Source organism: Panthera pardus, unplaced genomic scaffold (genome assembly GCF_024362965.1).
Source record: "Panthera pardus isolate Hobbes unplaced genomic scaffold, ASM2436296v1 HiC_scaffold_16, whole genome shotgun sequence".
NCBI lineage: Eukaryota > Metazoa > Chordata > Mammalia > Carnivora > Felidae > Panthera > Panthera pardus.
The window spans coordinates 113,399,743-113,426,871 of NW_026526721.1; the positions used below are offsets into that span (position 1 = coordinate 113,399,743).

Sequence of the window (27,129 nt, forward strand, 5' to 3'; positions counted from 1 at the left end):
GCCCCAGGAGGGTAGGAACCTAAATGGTTGATAAAGGAATATTTAATCACTATTTTTATATCAGTGGGATCAATAAAAATTTTATTTTTTTGTATCAATGGGATCAAATAATAATGGAAAAAAGTATAAGCTTTTTTTCACTCAATGATACACCTCAGATATCCTGTCATGTCAATAATTATTAGAAGTGATATAACTTCTTTGAGTTATCATATCTAAAGAGATATAAAAAGTTCCTCCTTTTAGTCAGAAGAAGAGGGGAAATGTATGCAAATATGAATAGCCATCTTGGAGACTTTGCAACATTATTTATCTACAGAAAACAAAACCATAACATGTTCTAGTTCACAAAATACTTTTAAAAACACTAAATTTTAATTCTAATCCTCAAAACAATCCTGAAGTATACATTGCAGATAGTATTATCATGGTATCATAGACAAATGATAATTTAAATGGCCAGCCCCAACCTCTCCAGATTCATATATCCAACTGCCTGTTCAATATCTCCACTTGATTAGCTAATAGGTGTTTCAAACAATGTTTCTCGAACAGAACTCTCAAAGTCTCTTTCCTTTCAATCAGCTCTACTCCTACCTAGTCCTTTTCATCTGGGTAAACAACATTTGGTATTCACCTAGTTTCTCAGGCTGAGCATCTTGGAATCATTCTTGACTCCTCCCTTTCCCTATTCCTTCTATCAAATCCTATCAACTTCAAAATATATCCATAATTCTATCACCTCTTATCAGTCACTTCTAATACTCCAGATCACCATCACCTCTGGCAACATTCTGACTGGTCTCTTCCTAGGCACTCCTGCCCACCTTTCACCTTCAATCTGTTCTCCAAAGAGATCCAAAGTGATCCTTTTAAAATAAAAGATCAGGGGCTGAATGGCTCAGTGTCCGGCTTAGGCTTACCTCATGATCTCAGGGCTGGTAGCTGGTGAGCCTGCATCAGGCTCTGTGCTGACAACTCAGTCTGGAGTCTGCTTCAGATTCTGCCTGTCTTTCTGTGCCCCTCCCCTGCTCACGCACTGTCTGTCTCTGTCTCTGTCTCTCTCCCCTGTCTCTCTCTCTCTAATACAAGTAAACACACACACACACACATAAATAATTTTTTAAATGCTTTATAAAGTAAAAGATCACTTCAAACCTCTGTTTAAAAGATACACAGAACAAATTCCGAAGTTCTATAAATACCCCCTCTCTAACCTCATCCTCTGCCATTCTCTCTGCCTTGTTCACTCTACTCCAGCCAAGGTGGCTTTCTGCCACATCTTGAAAACACCAAAGATGCTTTATCTTTAAGCTTTGCATTTTCTTGCTGTTCCCTTTCCTTGGAACACTACTCCAGAAATCTGCATGGCTCAGCCTCTCACTGTAGACCTAATGCAAATGTCAAAGCCTCATAAAAGCCTTGTCCGACCACCCTATCTAAAACGGCCACTCTCTAGTCCTTGCCGTGCTACATCCCTTCAGCCTGACAGGATTTTCTTTAAAGCACTTATCACTACTTGACATGCAGCATATCTCTTTGATTTTGTGTTCATTTCCTCTCTCCCACCCTAGAATGTAATAACAGCAGTAATGATAACGGCTGAATAACCACTAAAGGTTTATTATTTTGCTGCTATTATATAATTTATAATGAATATACAATAATATAATTATTAGGTAATAGCTAAGTAACCACTACATGATTGCTAAAAAGCAGGAGTCTTCTAGATGGTTTATACATCTGAATTCATTCAATCTTCAACAACAACCCAATGAGTGAAGTATTGTTATCATTCCCATTTTACAGATCAAAGAAGTGAGGGACAGAGATGTAAAGTAACATACGCAAGATTGCATAGCTAGAAGGTAGTCCAGCTGCAGTTCAAACCCTGGCAGGCAGTACCCAGAAGCCACACTGTTAAATGCTGCATTCTGCTACATCAATGAAAGATATGAGAGCAGAGCCTTAAACTGTATTATTCCCTGCTGTAGTCACAGTGCCTAAAACAATACCTGAGGAGTACACTGTCAAAAACTACTTGTTGAAGGAAGACAGCAAGGAAAAGAGGAGAAGAAACAAACTCGGACATATTGATAACTTGCCCTGGTAATATAATTAGGAATTTGCATAGCCAAGACTCAAACTTGAGGCTCTGCCTCCTAACCTAGGCTCTTGCAACTCTGCCATGGCATGGGTTTTCTCATATGCCTGCTTTTATTTATATGATCTTCACTACCTTGTCAGGTCAAATAAGAATTAAAATTATTCACACTTTTACAGAGGAAAGTAAAGGGTTTAAAAGGTTAAGGTAACTTTCCCAAAGGCACAGGCTAGTTCACATATCAACTAACCTAGAAGAATAAATCCCGCTTCTGTGATTGGGTGTTTTCCCCATCACATTCTGTCTCCTCTTAACAGTGACAAACGTATTGGCTCCACTGAGCGAACCCATCCTATGTTCTAGCTGAAATAAAAACAAATAATTTGTGTGAAATGTCTGTAGCAAGGGGCTTTTAAAACTTCCTTTTGTTTTTAGATACTGGAATGTCTGCTCTTAGGAGAACATGTGCAATATTCTTTGTGGCTACAGACTAAGCCTTTAAAAGGGGGGACAGATACATATCCTCTTTTTTTTTGGTAACATTTATTTATTTTTGAGAGACAGAGCACAAGTTGGGGAGGGGCAGAGAGAGAGAGGAAGACACGGAATCCGAAGCAGGCTCCAGGCTCTGAACTGTCAGTCAGCACAGAACCCAATGTGGGGCTCAAACCCATGAACCACAAGATCGTGACCTGAGCCCAAGCTGGATGCTTAACCAACTGAGCCACCCAGGCACCCTGATACATGTCCCTTTTAATGAAGCCATGCTTTCCTTTCCTCTACTAAGTAATAGCAAAGATGAAAGTGGTAAAGGTCTTTTTTACAACATTTGTTTTTGGATATATGAAATGTCCAAAACACACATTCCCAAGGATGGAGCAAAATAAATTCAAGCAATAAAGTCAAGAACCAAAATTCTGACCAATCTTTGATATATAATAGCTCAGGTGGAACATTTCCATGGCAACAGCAAGATTACTTGGTTATGTGCTACTTTTAACATTTAGCACATTTTTCCTTAGGAACTGGCATGATTACCACAAAAAAGTTTACGGTGGTACAAAGGGAAAAACAGGTATTATCAGTTAAGCATCCAACTTCGGCTCAGGTCATGATCTCACAGTTCCTGAGTTGGAGCCCCGCGACGGCCTCTGTGCTGACAGCTCAGAGCCTGGAGCCTGTTTTGGATTCTGTGTCTCCCTCTCTCTCTTTCTCTGCCCCTCCCTGTCTCACAATGTCTCTTTCTCAAAAATAAATAAATATTTTTACAAAAATTAATAAAAAAAGAAAACCTGTAAAAAGACTAAATAGTTTACAAATATTAATCTGTTTAACCCAAACAAGACCTTAAGCAGGTCTTCAGGACTCATAAACACTAGGCTCAGGACTTTAGCAAACACACAAAGAGTAAGTCCCTTGCTCAAAGCTATACAGCTAATACAAACGGAAGCTTCATGATGTGAATTTAAATTCATACCTATTTCTGGAGTATTTATGCTTTACATTTTGCTAGCAAAATATACAGGTAACAAAAGCTACTGACCTGGTTTTTGTTTTTTGTTTTGTTTTGTTTTGTTTTAAGGAGAAGAACGTTGTGTCAAATCTGCAGTGCCAACAGTTTATTTGGTAAGTAAAATACCTTCATCAATTCCTTTAATTCTCAAGCAGTGACTATCAAATGTTTTGTGAAATGCTAGAACCTCTTAAGAGTTCTTCATGCATTATAATGATATAATCAGCTAGGATATTAAATAATAATTTTAAATATATATAGAAATTAATGAAGGAACTTATTACCAAGTTTTACTTTTTTTCCTAATGTTTACTTATTTTTGAGACAGAGATTGACAGAGCATTAGTAGTGGAGGCACAGGGAGAGAGGTAGACACAGAATCCAAAGTAGGCTCCAGGCTCTGAGCTATTAGCACAGAGCCCAACACAAGGCTCAAACTTATGAACCATGAGATCATGACCTGAGCCGAAGTTGGGCGCTCAACTGACTGAGCTACCCACATGCCCCACCAAGTTTTACTTTCTAGAAATTGTAGCTTTTGCCTCAGATTATCAGGGGTAAGAAGGAAGAGGGTTCTACTCAAACAATAACAACAAATACTCTCTTAAGCTATAAAAATATTTTTTTAGTCAAGGACTCCAAAAATAGATTCCTATTAAGGATCTAATTATTTAAAGTCTTAAAGATATTCCAACGTAGGATATCAGTCCATAGCTTTATGTCTGCTCTTTGCTCCAAGCTCTTTCTTGCATATGAGACTCAATGGCACTTAGTAGCCAGAGGTATTATGGTTATGTGCTAGAAGAAAAACAAAAATAAAATACTTAATCATGAATGTTGGCAGTGTGTTTTGGGTTTTGAACCCAATTTCCAATGTGTATGTGGGGGCTCTTCCCCACACCATCAAACAACTCAACTCAATTCTGACATTATCTACCTGGAGATAGCATCTGATTCCACAGGTTAAAGATTTAGTTTCACAAAAAGCCCCCACCCATTCAGACACCAGTTGTAAGTCCAGATTATCATCTGTGCTTTTGATCTACCGATTAGATGTTCCAGTGACAACCCCCTCCTTGGGTCTAATGAATTTGTTAGAGTGCCTCATGGAGCCCAGAGAAATTATCTACTTACTAGATAGCAGTTTATTATGAAAGAATGTAATTCAGGAAGAGCCACATGGAAGAAATGCATAGGGCAAGGTATGTGAGAAGGGTACACTCTTCCAGGCATGGAACTCTCCCCAAATCTCCACATGTTTACCAACCTAGATGCTCTCTGAACCCTGTCGTTTTGGGTTTTATGGAGGCTTCATTACACAGACGTGACTGATTAAACCATTGGCCACTGGAGATCTATTCAACCTCCAGTCCCTTGCCTCTCCCCAGAGATCAGAGAGATGGGACTGAGAGCTCCAATTCTCTCATCAAATGGTTGGTTTTCCAGCCTACCAGGCACCTTCCTTAGGTGGAGTCCAAAAGTCATGCCATTAACATAACAAAAGATACCTTGATCACTCTCACCAAATTAAGTGAAAGCATACAGCTTAAAAATCTCAGATTAAAGCCAGTTATTTGGTTAAAATTGGCTCATTTTCCCTACAAGATAATATTTAGTCAAGAATAAGGGAAAACATTCCTATTTTGAATAAAAAGCTATAGGCATGTCACTGTATATTAAGAAACTAATAACCAACTTATTGTAAGTTGTGTAAGAAAGCCCAAGTATGTAGCTTTGAAATTTTACAAGAATGTAGCAGCTACTTAGTATATCCACTTAATATTGTGAATCTCTAAATAAATCACAAAAATCCTTCTATGGAAGCCTTAACTCAGCATGTTTATCTCTATTTAAAGCTTTGGTTTTCCTTTGGTTTTTGCCAAAATATCAACACATCTTCTACAATGAAACACAAAAGTAAAAGAAAATGAAACAACTATTTGGAAAAGAACAAGTCAAGTTCACTTCAATATGAATAAAACTGTCCCAACAGGGTTAAGATGAGAGTTACTTTTCTGATAGAAAAGAAATTTGCTTTTTGAACAGAAAATGTGAAGAAAAAAATCTTAAGTTTTAGTTTCAAAAGATCTGTCAAACAGGAGAGAAGAAAAGTGATACCTGTACTTACTGTCGTTGGATCCCATGCTAATGAGGTCATCAGAGTCAACATTGTGAACTATGGCTGCTTTGTATCCTGCTCTCTGTGCATTTAAAACCTGCAGGTCAGAAAAACAATCATGATAGGAGGAAGAGAGTGCATTGTCATACAGTCACTCAACTTCAACATAAATTAGCAAGTCTGTGTACCATGTGTCTAGGACTAGATTATGTATCTATGTAAGAATGGATCTCAAATATGTTCTTGAAATAGAACATGTTTTACAATTGATTATCAATGACTTTAGACATCTTCTTGACTTCGTTAATGGCACTAAATGAATGAGAAACAAATAAAAAACAGAGATACAAGCTCAAATACTAGAAAGATCCAAAGCAATAAACCTGTCTAGTGCTAATACGTAGAGACTTGCTATGCTCAGGCTCCAGAGTCATCAGCCCTTGAGCATTGAAATCGACCTCTACTGCTTACTAGTGGGATAAACTTGGACAAATTATTTTTCCTCATGTGGATTAATCAGAATAATTTTATCCTACCACTGAAAAAAAAAAAAACAACAAACAACCAATCTTCAGGAGATAAGATTGCCTTGAGGAATCAATATTTTATTCATCTTTACAGCCTCTATAGCACCTGCAAAATAGCCTCACAGAATAGGCACTCGCTAAACATTACTTGAATGAGTAAATGTATAAAATATACGCTCTAATTAATAGCCCACATTTTAACATTACAAACACAAGAGAGGAAATTAGGCAGAGCTCTTTTTTTTAAGCTTATTTATTTATTTTGGGGGGGGGGGGGAGAATGCGCATTCGTGAGCAGACGAAGAGCAGAGAGGCAGAGAGAGAATCCCAAGCAGACACCATGCTGTCAGCACAGAGCCTAAAGCAGGGTTCGATCCCAAGAACTATGAGATCATGACTTGACCTAACTCGAGAGTCTGAGCCATCTTAGTACCCCAAGCAGAGACAGTTTAAGAAACTAATTAAAATAGCATAAACAGTTCACCAACACAGGTAGTACTGCTCTAACGTTAGGAATACAGCAAGAAAATTAACCAGCCGACAAAACTGTTACAAGGAATGTTCTGTAGTCCTGCAAGAAAATGTCAATAATAAGAAAGGTTTTTTTTTGTTTGTTTGTGTCCATTTTTAAGCAGATTTTGTTACCCAATTAAAATTGAGAAAATGCTAGCTTTAAAGCTTCTTCCCCATAGATACTGCTGCTGTTTCAAGGGGAAAGAAAAATACTCTTAGGAAAGATTATTAGTTTCTAAATCTTATTTCTTATTTACTACTTATATATTAATCTATTCATTATATTACCATAGCAGGCAAGACTTCATGTAGATTTCACTTAAACAAAAGTAGAGTTGGCTGGGGTTGCTATTAGTTTATTTGATGCTTCAATGGCCATTTTAACTGTTCCCCAAAAGCTAGCCAAGTAACTGAGGAGAAATGTTTCTTGCACACATCCAAGAACAACTGTTCCCAGAGATACAATTTAAGAAATATAAAATTCATATCAAAAGCTGTTCTTTTCTAATAAAAAAACAAGTTTGGTTTTCTTTTTAAAGCCAATTAATGCACACAGTCATTGAAATTGCATGTATTAGCTTGTTTCTCTGCAAAATATATATTTGTGAGCAAACATACAACATGATAGGACACGCAGAAAAGAGGTCTCAGGAGCCATAATAAAGAGTAAAAAAGGGGGCGCCTGGGTGGCTCAGTCGGTTGAGCATCTGACTTTGGTTCAGGTTATGGTCTTCCTGTTCATGCATGGGTTTGAGCCCTGCATTGGGTTCTGCACTGGCAGCGGGGAGCCTCCTTGGGATTCTCTCTCTCTCCCTCTCTCTCTGCTCCTCCCTCCTCAATAAATAAATAAACATTAAAAAAAAAAAAAAAAGCTTCTCTGTTAAAAAAAAAAAAGAGTAAAAGAAGTTCAACTCAGTAAGTATTTGAGTTCACATAATAAAACTACATAAGGTACTGTGCGACACAATGCAGAACTCAAAAGGTGAATCAGAAACCATCGCTATCCTCCAAGAGATCTCAATACTCACGGATATCCAAAGAGGTCAAGTACTTTCTTGCCTCTCTATCTGCTCACACTATTATCTCTGCTAGGAATAAGGTTTTGTCTTCTGGATCAGGCCTTAAAATTCCATGATCTCCATGAAGCCTGCCTGTTCAATGCCCTATTCTGCATGTTTTTTTTTCAAGCACCCACATAATTCCTCCCCGCTTAGAGTATTTATATAAATTTTTTTACATTTTTCTTAAAGATCTTATATAGTGCCTTACATTATATTTACATATACATGTACTATCCCATTTTGAAAAAAACCCTTCATGGGGTCCTTAAATTTCCGTGTGAACTTTTGCGGTTAGAAGAGACAAAGCAATCATCAATTTTACAAAAGGTTTTCTGACCCTCAAATTGTTAAGAACCACCAAAATAAATTATTGGATTTACAACAATCTGCTATATGTATAACTAAATCTAGTCATTAGGTTCTTAAAATTGCATGGAGCAAATGAGGAGAAATGTTTCTTTCACACATTCAAAATGCAATTGTTTCCATAAATACAGTATTATATCAATATCAAAAGCTGTTCTCTGCTAACAAAATAATAAAATTCCTGAAACAGAAAACTTAGAAAACTACTAAAATGCGGAGGAATTTTGAACGTACAAGTGTGAATTCCAAAAAATAGAAACATGTTTCCCCAAGGCTTTTGTTATTGTTTTTATTTATCTCTAAAATAAAGTATTAAAATTAAATCAAGAAACATATTACATATGGAACCACAGACTTATGAATACAAACAAGGAAAATACATCCATGTTTATGAACCTCAAAACTCATGCGTCAGTCAAATTACATTACATTTTTAACTAAGCAGCAGCTGGTATTTTTAAGAACACAAGGCAAAAATAAAACCTAAATCATTTAGTAAACATGTGCAAAGTTTCACATTCATAAAATGCAACCTCAAACACATGGTGTCAGATGGAGGCAAAGGACTCAAAGATTCATGAATAAAAAGCATGCACGGTGAACAAACCTAAATTCCAAGAGACATCAAAACTGAGAATTTCAGTCAAAAGCCTTCTGAATTGTATTGCCAATCTGCCTTTTTAAGAAGACTGATTGATCAGAGCTGTTAAGCTGAAATTGTGGTGAATACTGTAAATATTTTACATCCAATCAACAAACTAGCTGCAACTAAATTATGATGGCCAGGTGGCACCTACCGAAGAGTTTTGAAGAAATATGGGACTGCTGACTTGTTATTATAAGTAGCCAGTATGTCAGAAGATAGCAGACTGCCAATGGAAGAGCCTTCAATAAGACAGGTTCTAAAAAAGGAACCCTGGAGGGGCACCTGGGTGGCTCGGTTGGTTAAGCGTCCATCTTTTGATTTCAGTTCAGGTTACGGTCTCACAGCTCATGAGAGTGAGCTGCATGTCAGGCTCTGCACTGACAGCGTGGAACCTGCTAGGGATTCTCTCTCTCCCTCCCTCTCTGCCCCCCAACCCCACTCTCAAAATAAATAAATAAGAGGAACCCTGGAAATGACACAATAGTCCATCTTATTTCCAGACTGGACAAATTTGTAATACTGACACTAATAAAATAAGCCTTGTAAGAAGAATTGATTGAGCTGTCAAGATCATAGGTAGAGATCTTTTATGGGACACCAAGGCATGAGAAGTTGGGGGAAACTGTTGATGGAATACACATAACAGGCTGCAGACTAAAAGCTATAATCAATAAAGGAAACCTCTATATGCTAGTGCTTTATATATACTATCTCTAATACCTAACACAACTCTACATAGTATTTTGGAAATGAGGAAAAATAGGTAAATGAAACTGCCCTAAGATCACATTTAGGCACAGCTGAGATGTGAATATACTTTTTTCTGATTACACAGAGAAGCATGGGATTTCCAATGATTTGGGAGGAGAAACAGAACAATTAATCTCACTTAACATTTTACAAATGTCTGGGAAGAGGAAGTAAACTAAGAAAGCATCAAGACTCAGACACCATGATTGTAAAATCTTGTGGGCCAAATAAAAAAGTGCTAAAATATTGTAATAGAGTTTGTGGAAACATAGAGGGGGAAAAAGGTGTAGGCTGAAACACCTATGGCAGATTTTATGGGACTGTATGACACTTTAATAAAGAGAGAAGATTGGAGCTAACAGTAGAAAAGAGTTGGGGGAAATTTCTCATATGAAAGAAAAGAAAAATAACAGAAGTCAGGATCTAGCAAAGCCTATTAAAAACAAAACAAAATAAAACACAGAGTTGACATTACTAAACAAAGAAGAATGTCACTGAAAGGAAGAGCAGCAGAGGAATTAAAATTATAAACTCTTGGAACGAGATTACCAGGCTTCAAATTCTGACTCTGTCATATGCGAGCTGTACAAACTTAGACAATCAAGCACTTAAAATAGTGCTTAAACAGCACCTGGCACATATTAAATAAGTGCTAGCTATGATTATTGTCATTACTATTGATTTTTACTGTTGCTCTAGGAGACTCAGAGGTGAGAAGAGAGAAAAAAAGGGGACAGATTGTGTAGTACCTTAAAGACCATTCAGAAAAACAGATAAGGGGTCTACTCTGTCAAGCGTTTACGTAAGGCAAGTGAACAAGGGGTTGACATGGCTAAGGCAGTATTTTAGAACAATTTAGTATACTGAGATTGATCCGGAAAGGAAAAACTGAAGACTCAGGGCTGCTGTGACAAGGCAGAATAATAGAATGATGGAAATGATATGAAAGAAAATAGAATGATGGCAATGATATGAATGAATGCTATCTTTTATTCCTCTTCATAAACTAATTTTTGAACCTAGGAAACTTGAGGGACACACTTAACCAAAAATAGGAAAGCTGATAAGTGCAGGTTGTTTTCATAAGGACAAAGAAAGGAATGACTCTGAGCACACTAAATCTGAGAGGTAGCAAGGTTTCTATATATCGAATTTTTTCTAGGTAGATAAAACAGATTAAGACGAGATAAAAATTTAAAGATTTTCAACATTAATTCACTCATTCATTCAACAAATATTTGAAATAAATCTACCCACCTGGTGTTAAAAATAAATAATTACCCTATCAAAATAACACCAGCATTCTTCACAAAGCTAGAACAAATAAGCCTAAAATTTGCATGGAACCAGATAAGACCCCGAATAGCCAGAGCAATCTTGAAAAAGAAACCCAAAGCAGGAGGCATCACAATCCCGGACTTCAAGCTGTAATCATCAAGACAGTATGGTATTGACATAATAACAGACACTCAGATCAATGGAACAGATTAGAGAACCCAGAAATGGACCCACAAACCTATGGCCAACTAATCTTTGACAAAGTAGGAAGGACTATCCAATGGAATAAAGACAGTCTCTTCAGCAAGTGGTGATGGGAAAACTGGACAGCGATATGCAGAAGAATGAACCTGGACCACTTTCTTAACCGTACACAAAAATAAACTCAAAATGGACGAAAGACCTAAATGTAAGACAGGAAGCCACCAAAATCCTCAAGGAGAAAGCAGGCAAAAACTTCTTTGATCTTGGCCACAGCAACTTCTTACTCAACACGTCTCCAGAGGCAAGGGAAAAAAAAGCAAAAATGAACTACTGGGACCTCATCAAAATAAAAAGCTTCTGCACAGCGAAGGAAACAATCAGCAAAACTAAAAGGCAACCAGCAGAATGGGAGAAGATATTTGCAAATGACATATCAGATAAAGGGTTAGCATACAAAATCTATAAAGAACTTACCAAACTCAACACCCAAAAAACAAATAATCCAGTGAAGAAATGGGCAAAAGACATGAAAAGACACTTCTCCCAAGAAGACATCCAGATGGCCGACACATGAAAAAATGCTCCACATCACTCATCATCAGGGAAATACAAATCAAAACCACAATGAGATACCACCTCACACCTGTCAGAATGGCTAACATTAACAATTCAGGCAACAACAGATGTTGGCTAGGATGCAGAGAAAGAGGATCTCTTTTGCCCTGCTAGTGGGAATGCAAGCTGGTGCAGCCACTCTGGCAAACAGTATGGAGGTTCCTCAAAAAATTAAAAATAGAACTATCCTATGACCCAGAAATTTCACTACTGGGTATTCATCCAAGGGATACAGGTATGCTGTTTCGAAGGGACACGTGCACCCCAATGTTTATAGCAGCACTATCAACAATAGCCAAAGTATAGGAAGAGCCCAAATGTCCATGGATGGATGAATGGATAAAGAACATGTGGTACATATATACAATGGAGTATTACTTGGCAATCAAAAAGAATGAAATCTTGGCATTTGGAACTACGCGGATGGAACTGGAGGGTATTATGCTAAGTGAAATTAGTCAGTCAGAGAAAGACAAATATCATATGACTTCATTCATATGAGATAAAACAGATGAACATAAGGGAAGGGAAGCAAAAATAATATAAAAACAGGAAGGGGGAAAAAACATGAGACTCTTAAATATGGAGAAAAAAACAGAGGGTTACTGGAGAGGTTGTGGGAGGGGGGATGGGCTAAATGGGTAGCGGGCATTAGGGAATCTACTCCTGAAATCATTGTTGCACTATATGCTAACTAATTTGGATGTAAATTAAAACAGTAAAATTAAAAAATTAATAATAAATAAATAAACTTGTAATAAAACGTAACCCATTCACAGTTTTACATTTCCTACGGTCTTCAAACCCCTTTAACATCTATACGTGAACTAAGTGTACTTTGTTTTTCCTCTTAGAGGAGATACTACAAAGAAGCAGACCTGTGTATATCTCTAAGCTATATACCTGCAAGAATTGTAAAAATTCAACAGAGCTGACTTTCCTTCATGGGAAAGGACCTTGAAAAGAACTCAATTATTGTATCAGACAGCAGTCCAGGTGGTCATGTAAAATAAGAGACACTTGTAACAACAGTATTTTTTTTTTATCTGAAATGCATTTCAAATAAAAGACTCAAGTCTTTATCTGAATTATAGTATTCTTTTTGCATGAAGAATAATTTGTAACACTTGAACAACAGGGAAAAGGTGAGCTCAAAACCAAGATTACTTCAGAAAGACAGGTAATATTCCATGAATACCATACACTTATTGTAGCTGCCCAGTGTTTCTGAGAACATCTGCCTTCAAGTGATGGACAAAAGATATTTGATTCAAAATGGTAGTCAATTTTAAATATATTCTCTAATTTTTATGATAATACAACCTTAAGTTTAGTTGATTATTTCAACATTTTATTCTAAATGTAAAAAGGTGATTTATTTTAACTAGGAAGCTGAAAGAATGTACTGAAATATGTCAGAGTGAGTAATTCATTCAGAATAAAAATATGATTTAGAGGGAAATTTCCAGGATGTTACAATTTTATTTACTAAAACAAGCAAAGTGATAATAGAAATTTTAAAATATGCAATAAATATAGGGAAAACTCTACTCCCCTGGCTTCGGTATAAATATAAAAAATATATCTATCTCGAGATGCATTGTAAGTGCTTGACTACTAGGAAGAGAACGCCTAAATTTTCTTGAACTCCCATTTAATCATATGATACCTTCAGTGACTTTAAAGCATCTTTTATTTTCCTTTGGCTCTCAATCTACTTTCCTGCCCAAGAATGAACTTGAGTTCACATTTTAAATAGATACTTTAAAACATTTCTACATTAATAGTGTTGTCTACAAAAAACATAATTAACATCATATTTTCTGGTGAAACACTAAATGTCTTCTGAGTAACAGCAACAAGGGAAAGATATTCACTCACACCACATCTATTCAGCATTGTACTGAAAGTCTGGCCAATGAAATAAGGAAGGTGGAGGGCACAGGGCAGTGGGGGTGGGGAAGAGAGAAGAAAAGTGATTACAAAGATCACAAAGGAAGGTGCTCTTAATTTGCAAATTGATATAATCAACCTGATGAATTAATAAAAGGCTACAAGAGGAAACAACTGAGTTTAGAATTCTATATCCAGCTTAAACTCTTCCTTCAAAAATAAAGATGAAATTAAGATATTTCCAGATCAACAAAAACTGAGAGAATTTGTGTCAGTAGACCTACAAGAAATATTTTTAAAACTCCTTCAGGCTGAGATGAATGAAGAGTAGTCAATAATTTGAATCTACAGGGGCACCTGGGTGGCTCAGTCGGTTAAGCATCCGACTTTGGCTCAGGTCATGATCTCACAGCTTGTGAGTTTGAGCCCCGGATCAGGCTCTGTGCTGACAGCTCAGAGCCTAGAGCCTGCTTTGGATTCTGTGTCTCCCTCTCTCTCTGTCCCTCCCCTGCTCGCATGCTCTCTCTCTCTCTCAAAAATAAATAAATATTAAAAAAAATTTTTTTTAATTAAAAAAATAATTTGAATCTACACAAAATAAACAGCATCAGTAAATGTAACTATGTAGGTAATATGAAAGCAGTATAAAGACATTTTTATTTGTAACTCTTTTCTTCTCCTATTTGTTTTAGAAGACAGCTGCTAAAAAAATAATGTCTTAATGGACTTATATAAAGATACAATTTATATGACAATAATAGTACAATAGCATGATAGAGGAGGTAGGGAATAAAGGTATATTGGACCAAAATTTTTATATACTATTTAAACTGACTTAGTATTAATCTGAACTACATTGTTTTAATTTAAAATGTTAACTGCAATACCAGGACAATCACTATGAAAATAATTTAAACATATATAGAAGAAACAATAAGGAACTTAATAAGGCATGCTAGAAAATCCCATTTAACACAAAAGAAGGCAGGTATTGAAAAAATAAAAAAGACATGAGTGAGAGAAAACAAATTATGTGGCAGAGGTAAAGCCTATTTTATAAGTAGTTACATTAAAGGTAAACAGACTCAATATTCCAATAAAACACCAGAGAATGACAGAATGGATTAAAAAACATGTTCCATCTATGTGCTTTCTATAAGAGAATCAAACTTTAAACAATTCAAGGACACATATAGGTTGAAAATGAAAGGAAAAAAAAGATGTATCTTGCAAACAGTACAAAACTTAAAGATAAAAATTCTTATTAAGACAAAGACATTTTATGTTTTCCATCAGGAAGATACAGGCACTATAAAAGTATATACACTTAAATACAGAGTTCCAAAATATACGAAGCAGAAACAGAGAAAAGTGAAGGGAGAAACACACTATCTTCTAATGGACAGAAGAACTAGTCAGAAGATAACAAAGAAATGGAAGACTTGAACAAAACTATAAACCAGCTACACCTTACAGACCTCTATAAAACATTCTAGTCAACAATAAACTTTCTTCTCAAGTGCATATTCTCCAGGGTAGACCAGGTGTTAGGCCATTAAATAATCTTCAATAACTTTAAAAGTACTAAAATCATACAAAGTTCTCCAAACACAATGAAGTTAGAAATCAATATTAGACAGAAATTTGAGAAATTCACAGATATGTCAAAATTAGACAACACAGCCTGAATAACCCATGAGTCAAAAAAGAAATCACCAGGGAAATTGTAAAATACTTTGAGATGATGAAAACAAAACATATCAAAACTTATGCAATGCAGCTAACACTGTGCATTTGACAAAATCAACACACTTTCATGATAAAAACCCTCAATAAATATCAAAACAGTATGGTACCGGCACAAAAATAGACACATAGATCAATGGAAAAAAATAGAAAGCCCAGAAATAAACCCCACACTTAGACGGCCAATTAATCTACAACAAAGGAGGCAAGAATATACAATGGGAAAAAGATGGTCTCTTTAACAAATGGTGTTGGGAAAATGGTCAACTACATGCAAAAGAATGAATATGGACTACTTCTTATACCATCCACAAAAATAAACTCAAAATGGATTAAAAATCTAAATGTGAGACCTGAAACCACAGAACTCCTAGAAACAAACAGAGGCAGTCATCTCTGACATTGGCCTTAGTGACATTTTCCTAGATATGTCTCCTCAGACAAGGGAAACAAAAAAGAAACTACTGGGACTTCACCAAAATAAAAAGCTTTTGCAGAGTAAAACAAATCATTAACAAAACAAAAAGGCAACCTACTGAGTGGGAGAAGATATTTGGAAATGATTTATCTGGTAAGAGGTTAATATCCAAAATATACAAAGTATACAACTCAACACCAAAATATCTGTTGATGAGGATGTGGAGAAAAAGGAACCCCAGGTTACCGCTGGTGGGAATATAAATTAGTGCAGCCACTGTGGAAAGCAGTATAGAGGTTCCTCAAAAATTAAAAATAGAAATACCCCATAACCCAGTAATTCTACTACCGGTATTTACCTAAACAAAACAAAAACACTAATTCAAAAAGATATATGCACCCCCATGTTTACTGCTGCATTATTTACAATACCCAAGACACAGAAGCAACTTAAGCGTCCACTGATAGAAGAATGGATAAAGAAAATGTGGTGGATGTGCGCGCGTGCACACACACACACGCATACACACACACACACACACAATGTAGGATTACTCAGTCATAAAAAAGAATGAGATCTTGCCATCTGCGGGACAATATGGATGGACCTAGAGGTATTATGCTAAGGGAAATAAGTCAGACAAAGGCAAATACCAAAAGATTTCATTTATGTGTGAAATCTAAAAACCAAAACAAAGCAGAAACGGCGCAAGTACAAACAGGAAACTGGGGTTGCCAGAGGGGAAGAGGATGAGGGCAAAAAGGGGTGAAGGGGAGTGGCAGGTACCAGCTTCCAGTTACGGGAAAAAAAAAGTCACAGGGATGAAAAGTAGAGCATAGGGAATACAGTCGATGGTATTGTAATACCGTTGTATGGTGACAGACGGTAGCTATGCTTGTGGTGAGTATAGTGTAACACATAGAGTTGTTAAATCACCATGTTGTACACCTGAAACTAATGTAACATTATGTGTTAACTACACTTCAATTAAAGAAAATGGAAGAAAAAGGATAATCTTCAACAAATGGTGCTGGAACAATTAAATATCCATATGCAAAAAAATGAAATAAAAAATAATTTTGACGTATCCCTTGTACCAAATTCAAATGACAACTAAAAATGAACCACTTAGACCTAAATTTAAAACATTAAAACTACAAAATTCCTAGAAGACAATATAAGGGGAAACCTTTGTGACCTTAGGAAGGCAATTTTTTTTTTATATATAACACCAAAAGTACATTCATAAAAAGATAATTAGGTTTCATCAATATTAAGAATTTCTTCTCTTCAAAAGGCATGTCAGGAAAAAAACAAGCCACAGGCTAGAAGAAAATGTTTGTACTATGCATATCTGATAAAAACAAAAAACTTGATTAACTTTTTAGAATTCATTTTGATGATTATTCTAGTAATGACAGCAAAAGACTAAAGAGACTCTCTACCAAGAAGGCACACTGGTGGCAAATACACATGTGAAAAGTGCTCAGAAAAAAACTGATGAATGCATGAATGAATGAATGAATGAATGAGTGAATGATAGGGTCTGGCTTTCCTGAAGGCATCTGCTACTTGATTAACTGTTTAGGATTCATTTTGATGATTACTCTAGTGATGAGAGCAAGTGAAAGAATTCTAGTGCAAACATACATACTAAAGCAAGATAAAAATAAGTTGTAAATATCTCTATCTTCGGACCCTTCTAGTAGGACAAATCACTTTTAAAGTGTTGGCTACATTAGGATAAACACAGTAAAGTAGGGCTGCTTCTTATGGTATTTCTTAATAAAAGATGATGGTATCATGCCAAGTTCATCTGAGTCAAACAATTTGGGGGGGGAACCAATTTTATTTGGTCCGTGTCCTCAGCTTTCTAAAGATCTGCCCTGATGCAGGGGTGGATTTTAGACCATTCAGTTAAGACTGCAAAAATGACAAATTCCATAAAAAGCTCTTATCTCAATTAGGCCTTTGATAGGTACTCAGGGAGTTCAAGATAATACTACTAGACAAAGAGAGTGCAGATGGACATCCATCAATGACTAACAAGAACATGTGTCTCCACCTCACCACCTTGGCTATAGTAAGAGTTCCTGCTTTGTTTCAAGGCTAACAATTTATTTCCTCAGCTCTCCTCATTTGCAGAAAGTATCTAAGAATTAAAAGTTGCTATTATCTTCTTTTCATAAAGACTTTATTAGATGATCTTTGGAGGCCTCCGAGATTTTATGCTTCTCCCTTCATCTCTATTATTTCATACTTTAAATTTTGATTTGCAACCCATCTTAGGGCAGAATAAAAATCTTCACTAGTCTCATTCAGACATTTTTTCCTCTACTTGTTTTTTACTTTCTCCTGAAGTAGAGTAGAAGCTACTGACCTGTTCCTCAGCCAGTTCCAAAGCATATCAGTTTGTTTTAAACTGTTTAGGGAATTTAAACGGTGGTCAGACCCTTTGTATTTACTCATATGCTCTCAGTACTATCATGAGAGCCTACTAAATAAAGTTCCAGGAGATGATCTGGCTACTGAATACAGCTTAGACTACGAGATGATAAAATTACATATACTCAGCGGAAGTTCATTCAGCAAGTGCCACAGCTAGGTAGTACTTGCTAGAGAGTTTGGAGGTGGGGTCCTTACCACTGCTGCTCTTGGGAGAGCAGGTTAAGTCCAAAGTTGCATGGTAAAAGAGGCCACCCTCCAAAGATGGGGTCCTTAATGACTACTAGGTATCGAAGTTCAATAATTTAGTGACTTTGGTTCACTAGGAAGGATATAAGTTGTTGCACCACGAATTCTAGCTATTGGTGCACTGCCTATCAAAGCTGTGGACCTTAAAGTAAAGAGCAGGTGTGCACAAATTCCACTGGAAGCATCACCACACTTCATTCAGTTTCACTACAGGGAGGATGATCAGGTTAGGACATATGAATTAAAGGACATATCTTTTTAAGTACAATAAATGGAGACAAACGTAAAGGAGCTAAATTTGGCTTCTGTTATTGGTAATAAGAAATAAGTTTCTTGGCCACACACATGCTAGCTAACCTTATCTCATGCTCTCACATATAGAAGTTTCCTGGAAGTGAATTCCTAGTTCCCTGATTTGCAGCGAGTAGAATTCAGCAGGCCCCACGGGCACTAGTTCAGGTAGGATTTCTTCACTGCTGGTACGATGTTCAGCTCCCCTATCAGAAATGTGAAGATAATGCTAGAATCTATGAAACACCAATTCCTACTGTAGCCATTATGCTTAATATATGATAGCTGGAATTAAGTCTCCTGATTTTTTTGTAAACACTTCAGTGCCGGCATGGGGGCAGGCCTTGAAAAAGTAATGATCTCATCTTTTCATGATATTGTTCATATAAATGATACCACTGAATTTTTAAAAAATTGACATAGAAGAACTTCCCCATCCTGATAAAGAACTTCTTGGTAAAAACTTTAATTATCAGAAAACTAAACCTGGTATCATCTAGAAAAACAGAGATCTGATAAAATAAACGGACATTTAGGGTATTTTGAATGTAAGATTGTATGTCCCTTAAGGAAAGGAACTACCTTATTTGTATATATTTCAAGCCTAGAAGAAGCCCTCTCACATAAACATTTGTTTAATCAAACTAAATCACAACCAAGGTAAAGGTCTATCCAGCCCTACCCAGCAAGACATACGCCACAAAAATAAAAGTTCCTTATCTCTGTGCTTAAACTTAGTTCCCCTGGAAATATATGCCAAAAATTTTACTTCAGTCATCATGGATAAAAATGTTCCTAAAGTATTTTGCATTTTCCCAACTTTCTCAGTAAAAGGTACCCGATATGATTTGACCTTTTCCAGTGACCTGGGGATCATTATGAAATATGCTTTCTCAAACCCCAGCTGGTTTTTCTCCTTAATGTTAAGTGTCAAATGTCACTTCCTCTCTCTCTCTAGTCACTAGTAGTAGGCTACTAGTAGTCATTCCAGCCTTTCCCCACCCTTAATTCTTTTCGGTGGTACAGAAACAAAAAGGTAACCCTGATAAGTATTCAATTCTTTAAAAAAAAAAAAAAAAAATCAAGTACATACAAGTTCCAAGAAAAATTGTCAAGAAAAGCATGTGGTTTTAATGCTGAAACGTTGTGACATTTATTATGGTGATGCAAAGGCACGCTTCCTCTCTTATTTCAGGTTATATTTTAAGAGTGTTGACCTTTTGACAAATGGTAAATGTTTAGGCTTGGAGATAAGTTGAATTTATTTGTTTCGTTAGAAAATATTTTTGGTAGGGCTGGTAAAATCTGTGTCCGCATGCAAAGCCATACTTGTTTTAAGAATAGCAGAAAACAGAAGCTAGAATCCTTGGGAACTTTAAAAATTAAAGATTTTATGTTACATTCCAGTAGCAGCATTTCATTTTAAACAAAATTTTTAATGTTTTTATTTTTTAACATAATTTACTTTATTTTTTATTTATTTTTTTTAACATTTACCTATTTTTGAGAGACAGAGAGAGACAGAGCACAAGCAGGGGAGGGGCAGAGAGACAGGGAGACACAGAAACTGATGCAGGCTCCAGGCTCTGCTGATAGCACAGAGCCCGACGTGGGGCTTGAACCCCTTGAACTGTGAGATCATGACCTGAGCTGAAGTCGGACACTTAACTGACTGAGCCACGCCGGTGCCTCTTTAACATAATTTATTGTCAAGTTAGCTAACTACAGTGTATACAGTGGGCTCTTTGATTCAGGAGTAGATTCCCGTAATTCATCACTTACATACAACACCCAGTGCTGATCCCAATAAGCGCCCTCCTCAATGCCCATCTCCCATTTTCCCTTGCCTTCCACTCCCCATCAACCTTCAGGTTGTTTTCTGTATTTAAGAGTCTCTTACGTTTTTGCCTCCCTCTCTGTAACTATTTTTTTCTCCTTCCCTTCCCCCATGGTCTTCTGTTAAGTTTCTCAAATTCCATATGTGAGTGAAAACATGTATCAGTCTTTCTCTGACTGACTTATTTCACTTAGCGTAATACCCTCCAGTTCTATCCATGTTGCTGCAAATGGTAGGATTTCATTCTTTTTTTCATTGCTTAATAGTATTCCAGCGTGTGTGTGTGTGTACACACCACATCTTCTTTATGCATTCGTCATTCGATGGACATTTGGTCTCTTTCCATAATTTGGCTGTTATTAGCACTGCTATAAACGTTGGGGTACCTGTGCCCCTATGAATCAGCACTCCTGTATCCTCTGGATAAATTCCTAACGGTGTTATTGTTGGGTCGTAGGGTAATTCTATTTTTTTTTCTTAAATGTTTATTTATTTTTGAGAGAGAGAGAGAGAGGGAGAAGGAGAGGGAGAGAGAGAGAGAGAGAGAGAGAGAGAGAGAGAGAGAGGCAGGCAGTGCGAGCGGGGAAGGGACAGAAAGAGAGGGAAACACAGAATCCGAAGCAGGCTCCAGACTCTGAGCTGTCAGCACAGAGCCTGATGTGGGGCTTGAACCCGTGAACCGTGAGATCATGACCTGAGCTGAAATTGGACACTTAACCGACAGCCACCCAGGCACCCCTAGGGTAATTCTATTTTTAATTTTGAGGAACCTCCACACTGTTTTCCAGAGTGGCTGTACCAGTTAGCATTCCCACCAACAGTGCAAGAGGGTTCCTCTTTGTCCACATCCTTGCCAACATCTGTTGTTTCCTGAGTTGTTAATTTTAGCCCCACTGGCAGCATTTTAAAGTCAATCTTTGTTTTGGTACATGCAAAAGCAATTTTTCAATATTGAGGGGAGTAAAAATTGTGGGTAGTAAAATAATTTAGCAGACTTAGGTGAACTTTTTTTTTTAATAAAAAGAAATTTCATATACCAGAGTATTATAGGCAGTATAGGTGAATACTATTTCATCAAACTTTACTATAGGATATGTGTTGTTTACGTATCAGGGCATAAGCAAAAATAAATTTCTTATTGTGGATTTGGCTGTAATTTCTTACAGTCAAAAAAGTTTGAAACTGGGGTGCCTGGGTGGCCCAGTTGGTTAAATGATAGACTCTTGATTTCAGCTCAGGTCATGATCTCATGGTCCTGAGATCCAGGCCCCACCTGCATAGGGGCTCTGTGCTGAGTGTGATACATGCTTAAGATTCTCTCACCCTCTCCCTCTGCCCCTCCCCAACTCCCTTCATATGCATGTACTCCCTCTCTCAAAAAAAAAGTTTGAAACCTACTTATTATAATGAGTTCTTCATGTTCTGTACAATATCTGCAACAGAAAAGAAATTTGTGCTTTTCATTACAATATTATTCTGCAACACACCATCACCAAATGAAAGTCATTAGCTCATAGGTCTCTAAATTGTACTGCTTCCAATGAAGTTTTAATATTGTATCTGGGAAATGATTAGTACAATAAATTAAAACTAAAAAGAATCCTTTTTTTCTTAGAGACATTAAGAAAACCCAAAATAAACCATTATGTGCAGCTATTTCTAATGTTGCTACTAATTTAAAGATGCTTTTTCAAAAAAAAACTTCTAGGGAGGTGCCTGGGTGGCTCAGTCAGTTAAGCATCCAACTCTTGATTTGGGCTCAGGTCATGATCTCACAATCGGTGAGATCGAGCCCTGCACTGGGCTCTGCACTGTCAGTGGAAGCCTACTTGGGATCCTCTCTCCTTCCCTCTCTCTCTGCCCCTCCCCTGCTCTCTCTCACTCTCTCAAAATAAATAAATAAAATTAAAAAAAAAACTTCTGGGGTGCCTGGGTGGCTTAGTTGGTTGAGCGTCCAACTCTTGATTTCAGCTCAAGTTGTGATCTCGAGGTCCATGGGTTTGAGCCCCACATGGGGCTCTGCAGTGGCAGTGTGGAGCCTGCTTGGGAGTCTCTCTCTCTGCCTCTACCCCACTCATGGGCATGTGCTCTCTCTCAAAATAAGTGAATATTTTAAAAATATAATAAAAATAAAATTAAAAATTAAAGATGTTACTTTGTAACAAACTTTACCAGTTAAAATTAACTACATCATTTAAAAGTTGCCTAATAAGTTTGTAGAAGTGCAATTTAGTAGAGGTATCCCATAAGTTTATGGATAACTATTCTCTAGTTACATATGCATATTAAAATGCATGTTAAAATGAAAAATCTGATCATAATTCATATTTTTTGGATACTGCTGGGATTCATATTCTAATCAAATCTTAATTATTTCTCATCCTAACGAGAAGCTCCCATTCAACCCACCCACCACTGTAAATAAAGCTTGTTGAAAGAACTTTTTGTTTTATAAAAAAAACAACTCTCTGAACTTGCTATCAGCCAACTAGGAATTCCCAAGTAGTGACAGACTTGTACTACAATTGAAATGTAACTGAGGGAACAGTTTTACAGTGAGCATCTTGGTGCTTAGCGCCACCCAGTGGCAGACCTCTGAGTATATGCCCTCCTTTACTGCTTGCTCATTTTGGTGTTCCAGGTATTGTAACAAAAAGCTCAGTACACAGAACTGCATAAAACACAGGCTCTCCTCCCAAGAAGCTGAAGTGAGAAAGTATCCAGGGTTTCTTTAGGCTAGAATCAAGCTAGGGAGAAATAATAATATATAGAAGAAAAAAAAAAAAGAATCTACAGTAAAGAAAAAAGAAACACACAGTACTTTGGGGGTTTGGTCTGGCCTTAGCAAAGAACTGTTTTCATCACAAGCTTTTTCAAATACAAGACAGAAAATGAGCAGCTTTAACAAGCAATCACTTTGTGGTACACTTAACATCACTTTATTAAAACATTTGAAATTACTATAAGAAATATTCCAAACAGGAAGCTCCCTCATGAAGATCAGATATCAATATGAGTTTAATATGATCGGGAGATGAAATAAAACCTAAAAAACAAAAAATTTACCATGGAGCCTTTAATGAAGTTTGATTAATTAGCATCAGTAAGTAACATTTCTCTCTCAAACTTGAGTAGGGAGTACTCAGATATTCATTATCATAGCACACTATGTATGCATACATACGTTATGAATTCTTTTTCTGTGTATGCTAGTTTCAGAACACAAAAAGGTAAAAAGTCAAAACAAAAAAAGAAAACAATTTCTAACACACATCCTCGGTGGTTCTGGAACCTGGCCTCTTCTGACCATGCTGGCTAGACCCAGGGTGTTGGCAATTCTAGCGTAATCTGAAACAATTCGAGCTTCACTTTATGATCCAACCTCCATGAGACCTCTAAGGAAAATGTAGAAAATGCAGAAAACGTAGTCTAACTCTCCTTCCAAGTGTCAACTGAAAAAATTCTCTGGAAAACTCGTTTTCTTTTCTTTTAGAATTGCCAACACAAAGCAACAATAACTCAACCATCAGCCTGGTACAAACTACTCTTCCTCTCAACTTAGATGTCTAACACAGGAGAAAAAATTCTTTTCTCTAAAAGGGAAAGAGATGAGGTAAAGAAATTAATGGGAGACACAGAGAATAGAGATAGTTCTCAAAACTCGACCATGACCTTCCTTTTTCATCTAAAGAAGTAAGAAGAAATTAAGAAGCAGAATCTCCTTCTCAAATGATCAAAGCAATGCAGATGAGAATGGAGCAGCGCAAGTGGCTCCAGATGAGAATGTAAAAACTTAACTCTACCTATAGAATAAAAATGCCTAGAGATGTTACAACAGGGAACGATCAACAGTTGAAATAAGATCCAGAACCGTAGCAAGCAATCCCGCCAAGATCAAATACCATTCCAACCCCATTTTTTCCCACACGTTATTTTAGGATCACTACACCGTCATGTTGGGAAAAGCTACTCCACAGAAGGCGGTACTAGGGCTCTGATGATGTTTCACTCTCATTAAGAGTTCATGGATATAATCCATCTTGCTCTCTTCCTCTAGATACCAGCTTTCCTCCCTATCTAGACAGACTTGTGTGTCTGAATAATCTGATTATCTTGACTTTGAAGCAAAAGAATGTGTGGGGAAGAGATTTGTAAATAAAGTAATGGGCATTACATGTTTCATTAGGTTAGGGTAAAGTAAATGTAATTTGCTATTTTTCAGTTTTCTTTCACTGAATATTACTTCCCTAGTAAAAGAAGAATATTTTATTGTTTTAATATTGTGTAAATGTTATAAAGGAAATATAAATGTATTTAAAGGAAACTAATTATTAAAATGCAGATATTTTTATCAATTAAAGGGTAGAGGAAACAAATGAATAATTTAATGAACACACAAAGCTGTTTGAACCATATATAGGTAAAAATGTTTCCATACCCCAAATATCCTTGAAAACATTCCTTTTGTAGAGTATGTTAAACATGATTCTGAAGTACATTAATAACAAATGCTATAAGTGACTTTGTAGGAAAATAGAAAAGAGTAGGAAAAAATTAAATAATAATATGAAGCAACTTTGAGATAATTTTGTTTAATTTCCACTCAAGGTCATATCTACTTGCTTGGTACTACACAAATAAAAGTGAAATTGTGGGGGTGCCTGGGTGGCTCAGCCGGTTAAGCATCCGACTTTGGCTCAGGACATGATCTGCCGGTTTGTGAGTTGGAGCCCCGTGTCAGGCTCTGTGCTGACAGCTCGGAGCCTGGAGCCTGCTTCTGATTCTGTCTCCCTCTCTCACTGCCCCTCCCCCACCTGCGCTCTTTGTCTCTCAGAAATGAATAAACGTTAAAATATTTTTTTTCTTTTAAGTGAAATTGTGGGAATCCCATGTAATATATCAGCCTGGAGTCCTGAAAAAGGTAACGAAAGGTAAACCTAGAAAGGAAGACTAGGGGATTATTTTATAACAAAATTTCATCCAAAAAATGGTATGTCTGTTTATTATAAGATCATCCAAGTAACCTAAAAATGTTAGTGGTAATTTTTTTTTTTTAATTTTTCAGAAAACATGGGGATCTCGAGAAAAATGTTTATGGGATAAATGAGTATCTAGATTTAGAAATACTTCCAAGAACATTAAGTGAAGTGAACATGGACCCAATAGAAGGTTCCAATAATACTGTTTATTCTTTAATCCATTTAAAGTATAAGCCCTTAAAGTGTTCTAAATTAGTTCATTCAGCAAATACTTACTGAGCATCCACCAAGTGCCATGCAATGTATTAGACACTAAAACTACAGAACCTAAAACATTATCTTTTCCCTTTACAAAGATTAAATCTATAAAAGAAACAGTGATTAAATGGGATTAAGTAATATATTGAAGAAGAAGTCATCTATTCAACCTTAGAGAAAATTGGGAAAGGGTTCAGATCACTTCATATCTTAGAGCTAAAATAAAGTCAGGCTGTCCAGACAGACAAGCAGAGACAAGGACACGGTAAAAACCAGACAGAAAGGGAGAGACTGCTCAACACATATACGGACTTGTGAACTATTGAAGAGTAAGGTAATAGGGCAGGCAAAGTACAGATGTGACTTGAGAGAAAGGCAGGAGTCAGGTCAAGGGGGTTTGCATGACACCTAAGTTTTATACAAGTCACATTCCAACAGAAGATGAGTACCAACGTATTCCTTATCATCTACAACCCTAACGCAACTTGATCCATGTCAGGAAAAAAAACAAAAAAACACAACATAGAGGGAGTAACTAAGTTCTTTCAGTTTCATGAAAACTGGCCTATATGGCTTTGTAGCTGCATTGTTCAAAAATAATCATGAGAGCATAAAATGGTAATAAAATTCAGAAGTACATGCATTGCACCATATCTGTTTACCAAGCTTGTCTAGAGTTCAATTAAAATAATTATTTGATAGAACTACCCTATGACCCAGCAATAGCACTGCTAGGAATTGACCCAAGGGATACAGGAGTACTGATGCATAGGGGCACTTGTACCCCAATGTTTATAGCGGCACTCTCAACAATAGCCAAATTATGGAAAGAGCCTAAATGTCCATCAACTGATGAATGGATAAAGAAACTGTGGTTTATATACACAATGGAGTACTACGTGGCAATGAGAAAGAATGAAATATGGCCCTTTGTAGCAACGTGGATGGAACTGAAGAGTGTGATGTAAGTGAAATAAGCCATACAGAGAAAGACAGATACCATATGTTTTCACTCTTATGTGGATCCTGAGAAACTTAACAGAAACCCATGGGGGAGGGGTAGGAAAAAAAAAAAAAGAGGTTAGAGTGGGAGAGAGCCAAAGTATAAGAGACTCTTAAAAACTGAGAACAAACTGAGGGTTGATGGGGGGGTGGGAGGGAGGAGAGGGTAGGTGATGGGCATTGAAGGGAGCATCTTTTGGGATGAGCACTGGGTGTTGTATGGAAACTAATTTGACAATAAATTTCATATAATAAAAAAATTAAATAAAATAAATATTTGAAGAAATTGCTGACTTAGTATTAAAACCATACGAT

General features: G+C 36.6%; 1 protein-coding gene across 6 annotated transcripts in view; it reads right to left on the reverse strand.

Annotated features, from left to right (window-relative positions):
- The window catches only part of RNF13 (ring finger protein 13), a 163,086-nt gene that overhangs the window by 61,943 nt on the left and 74,014 nt on the right, over positions 1-27,129 (reverse strand). For 4 of the 6 annotated variants that reach the window (XM_019439402.2, XM_019439420.2, XM_019439394.2 and 1 more), the window contains one exon: positions 5,746-5,833. In XM_019439402.2, the coding sequence (XP_019294947.1) occupies positions 5,746-5,833 (88 nt within the window). Of the gene's footprint in view, positions 1-5,735; positions 5,834-27,129 lie in introns of all 6 variants that reach the window. The other 2 variants (XM_053903725.1, XM_053903724.1) reach the window with 1 other exon arrangement.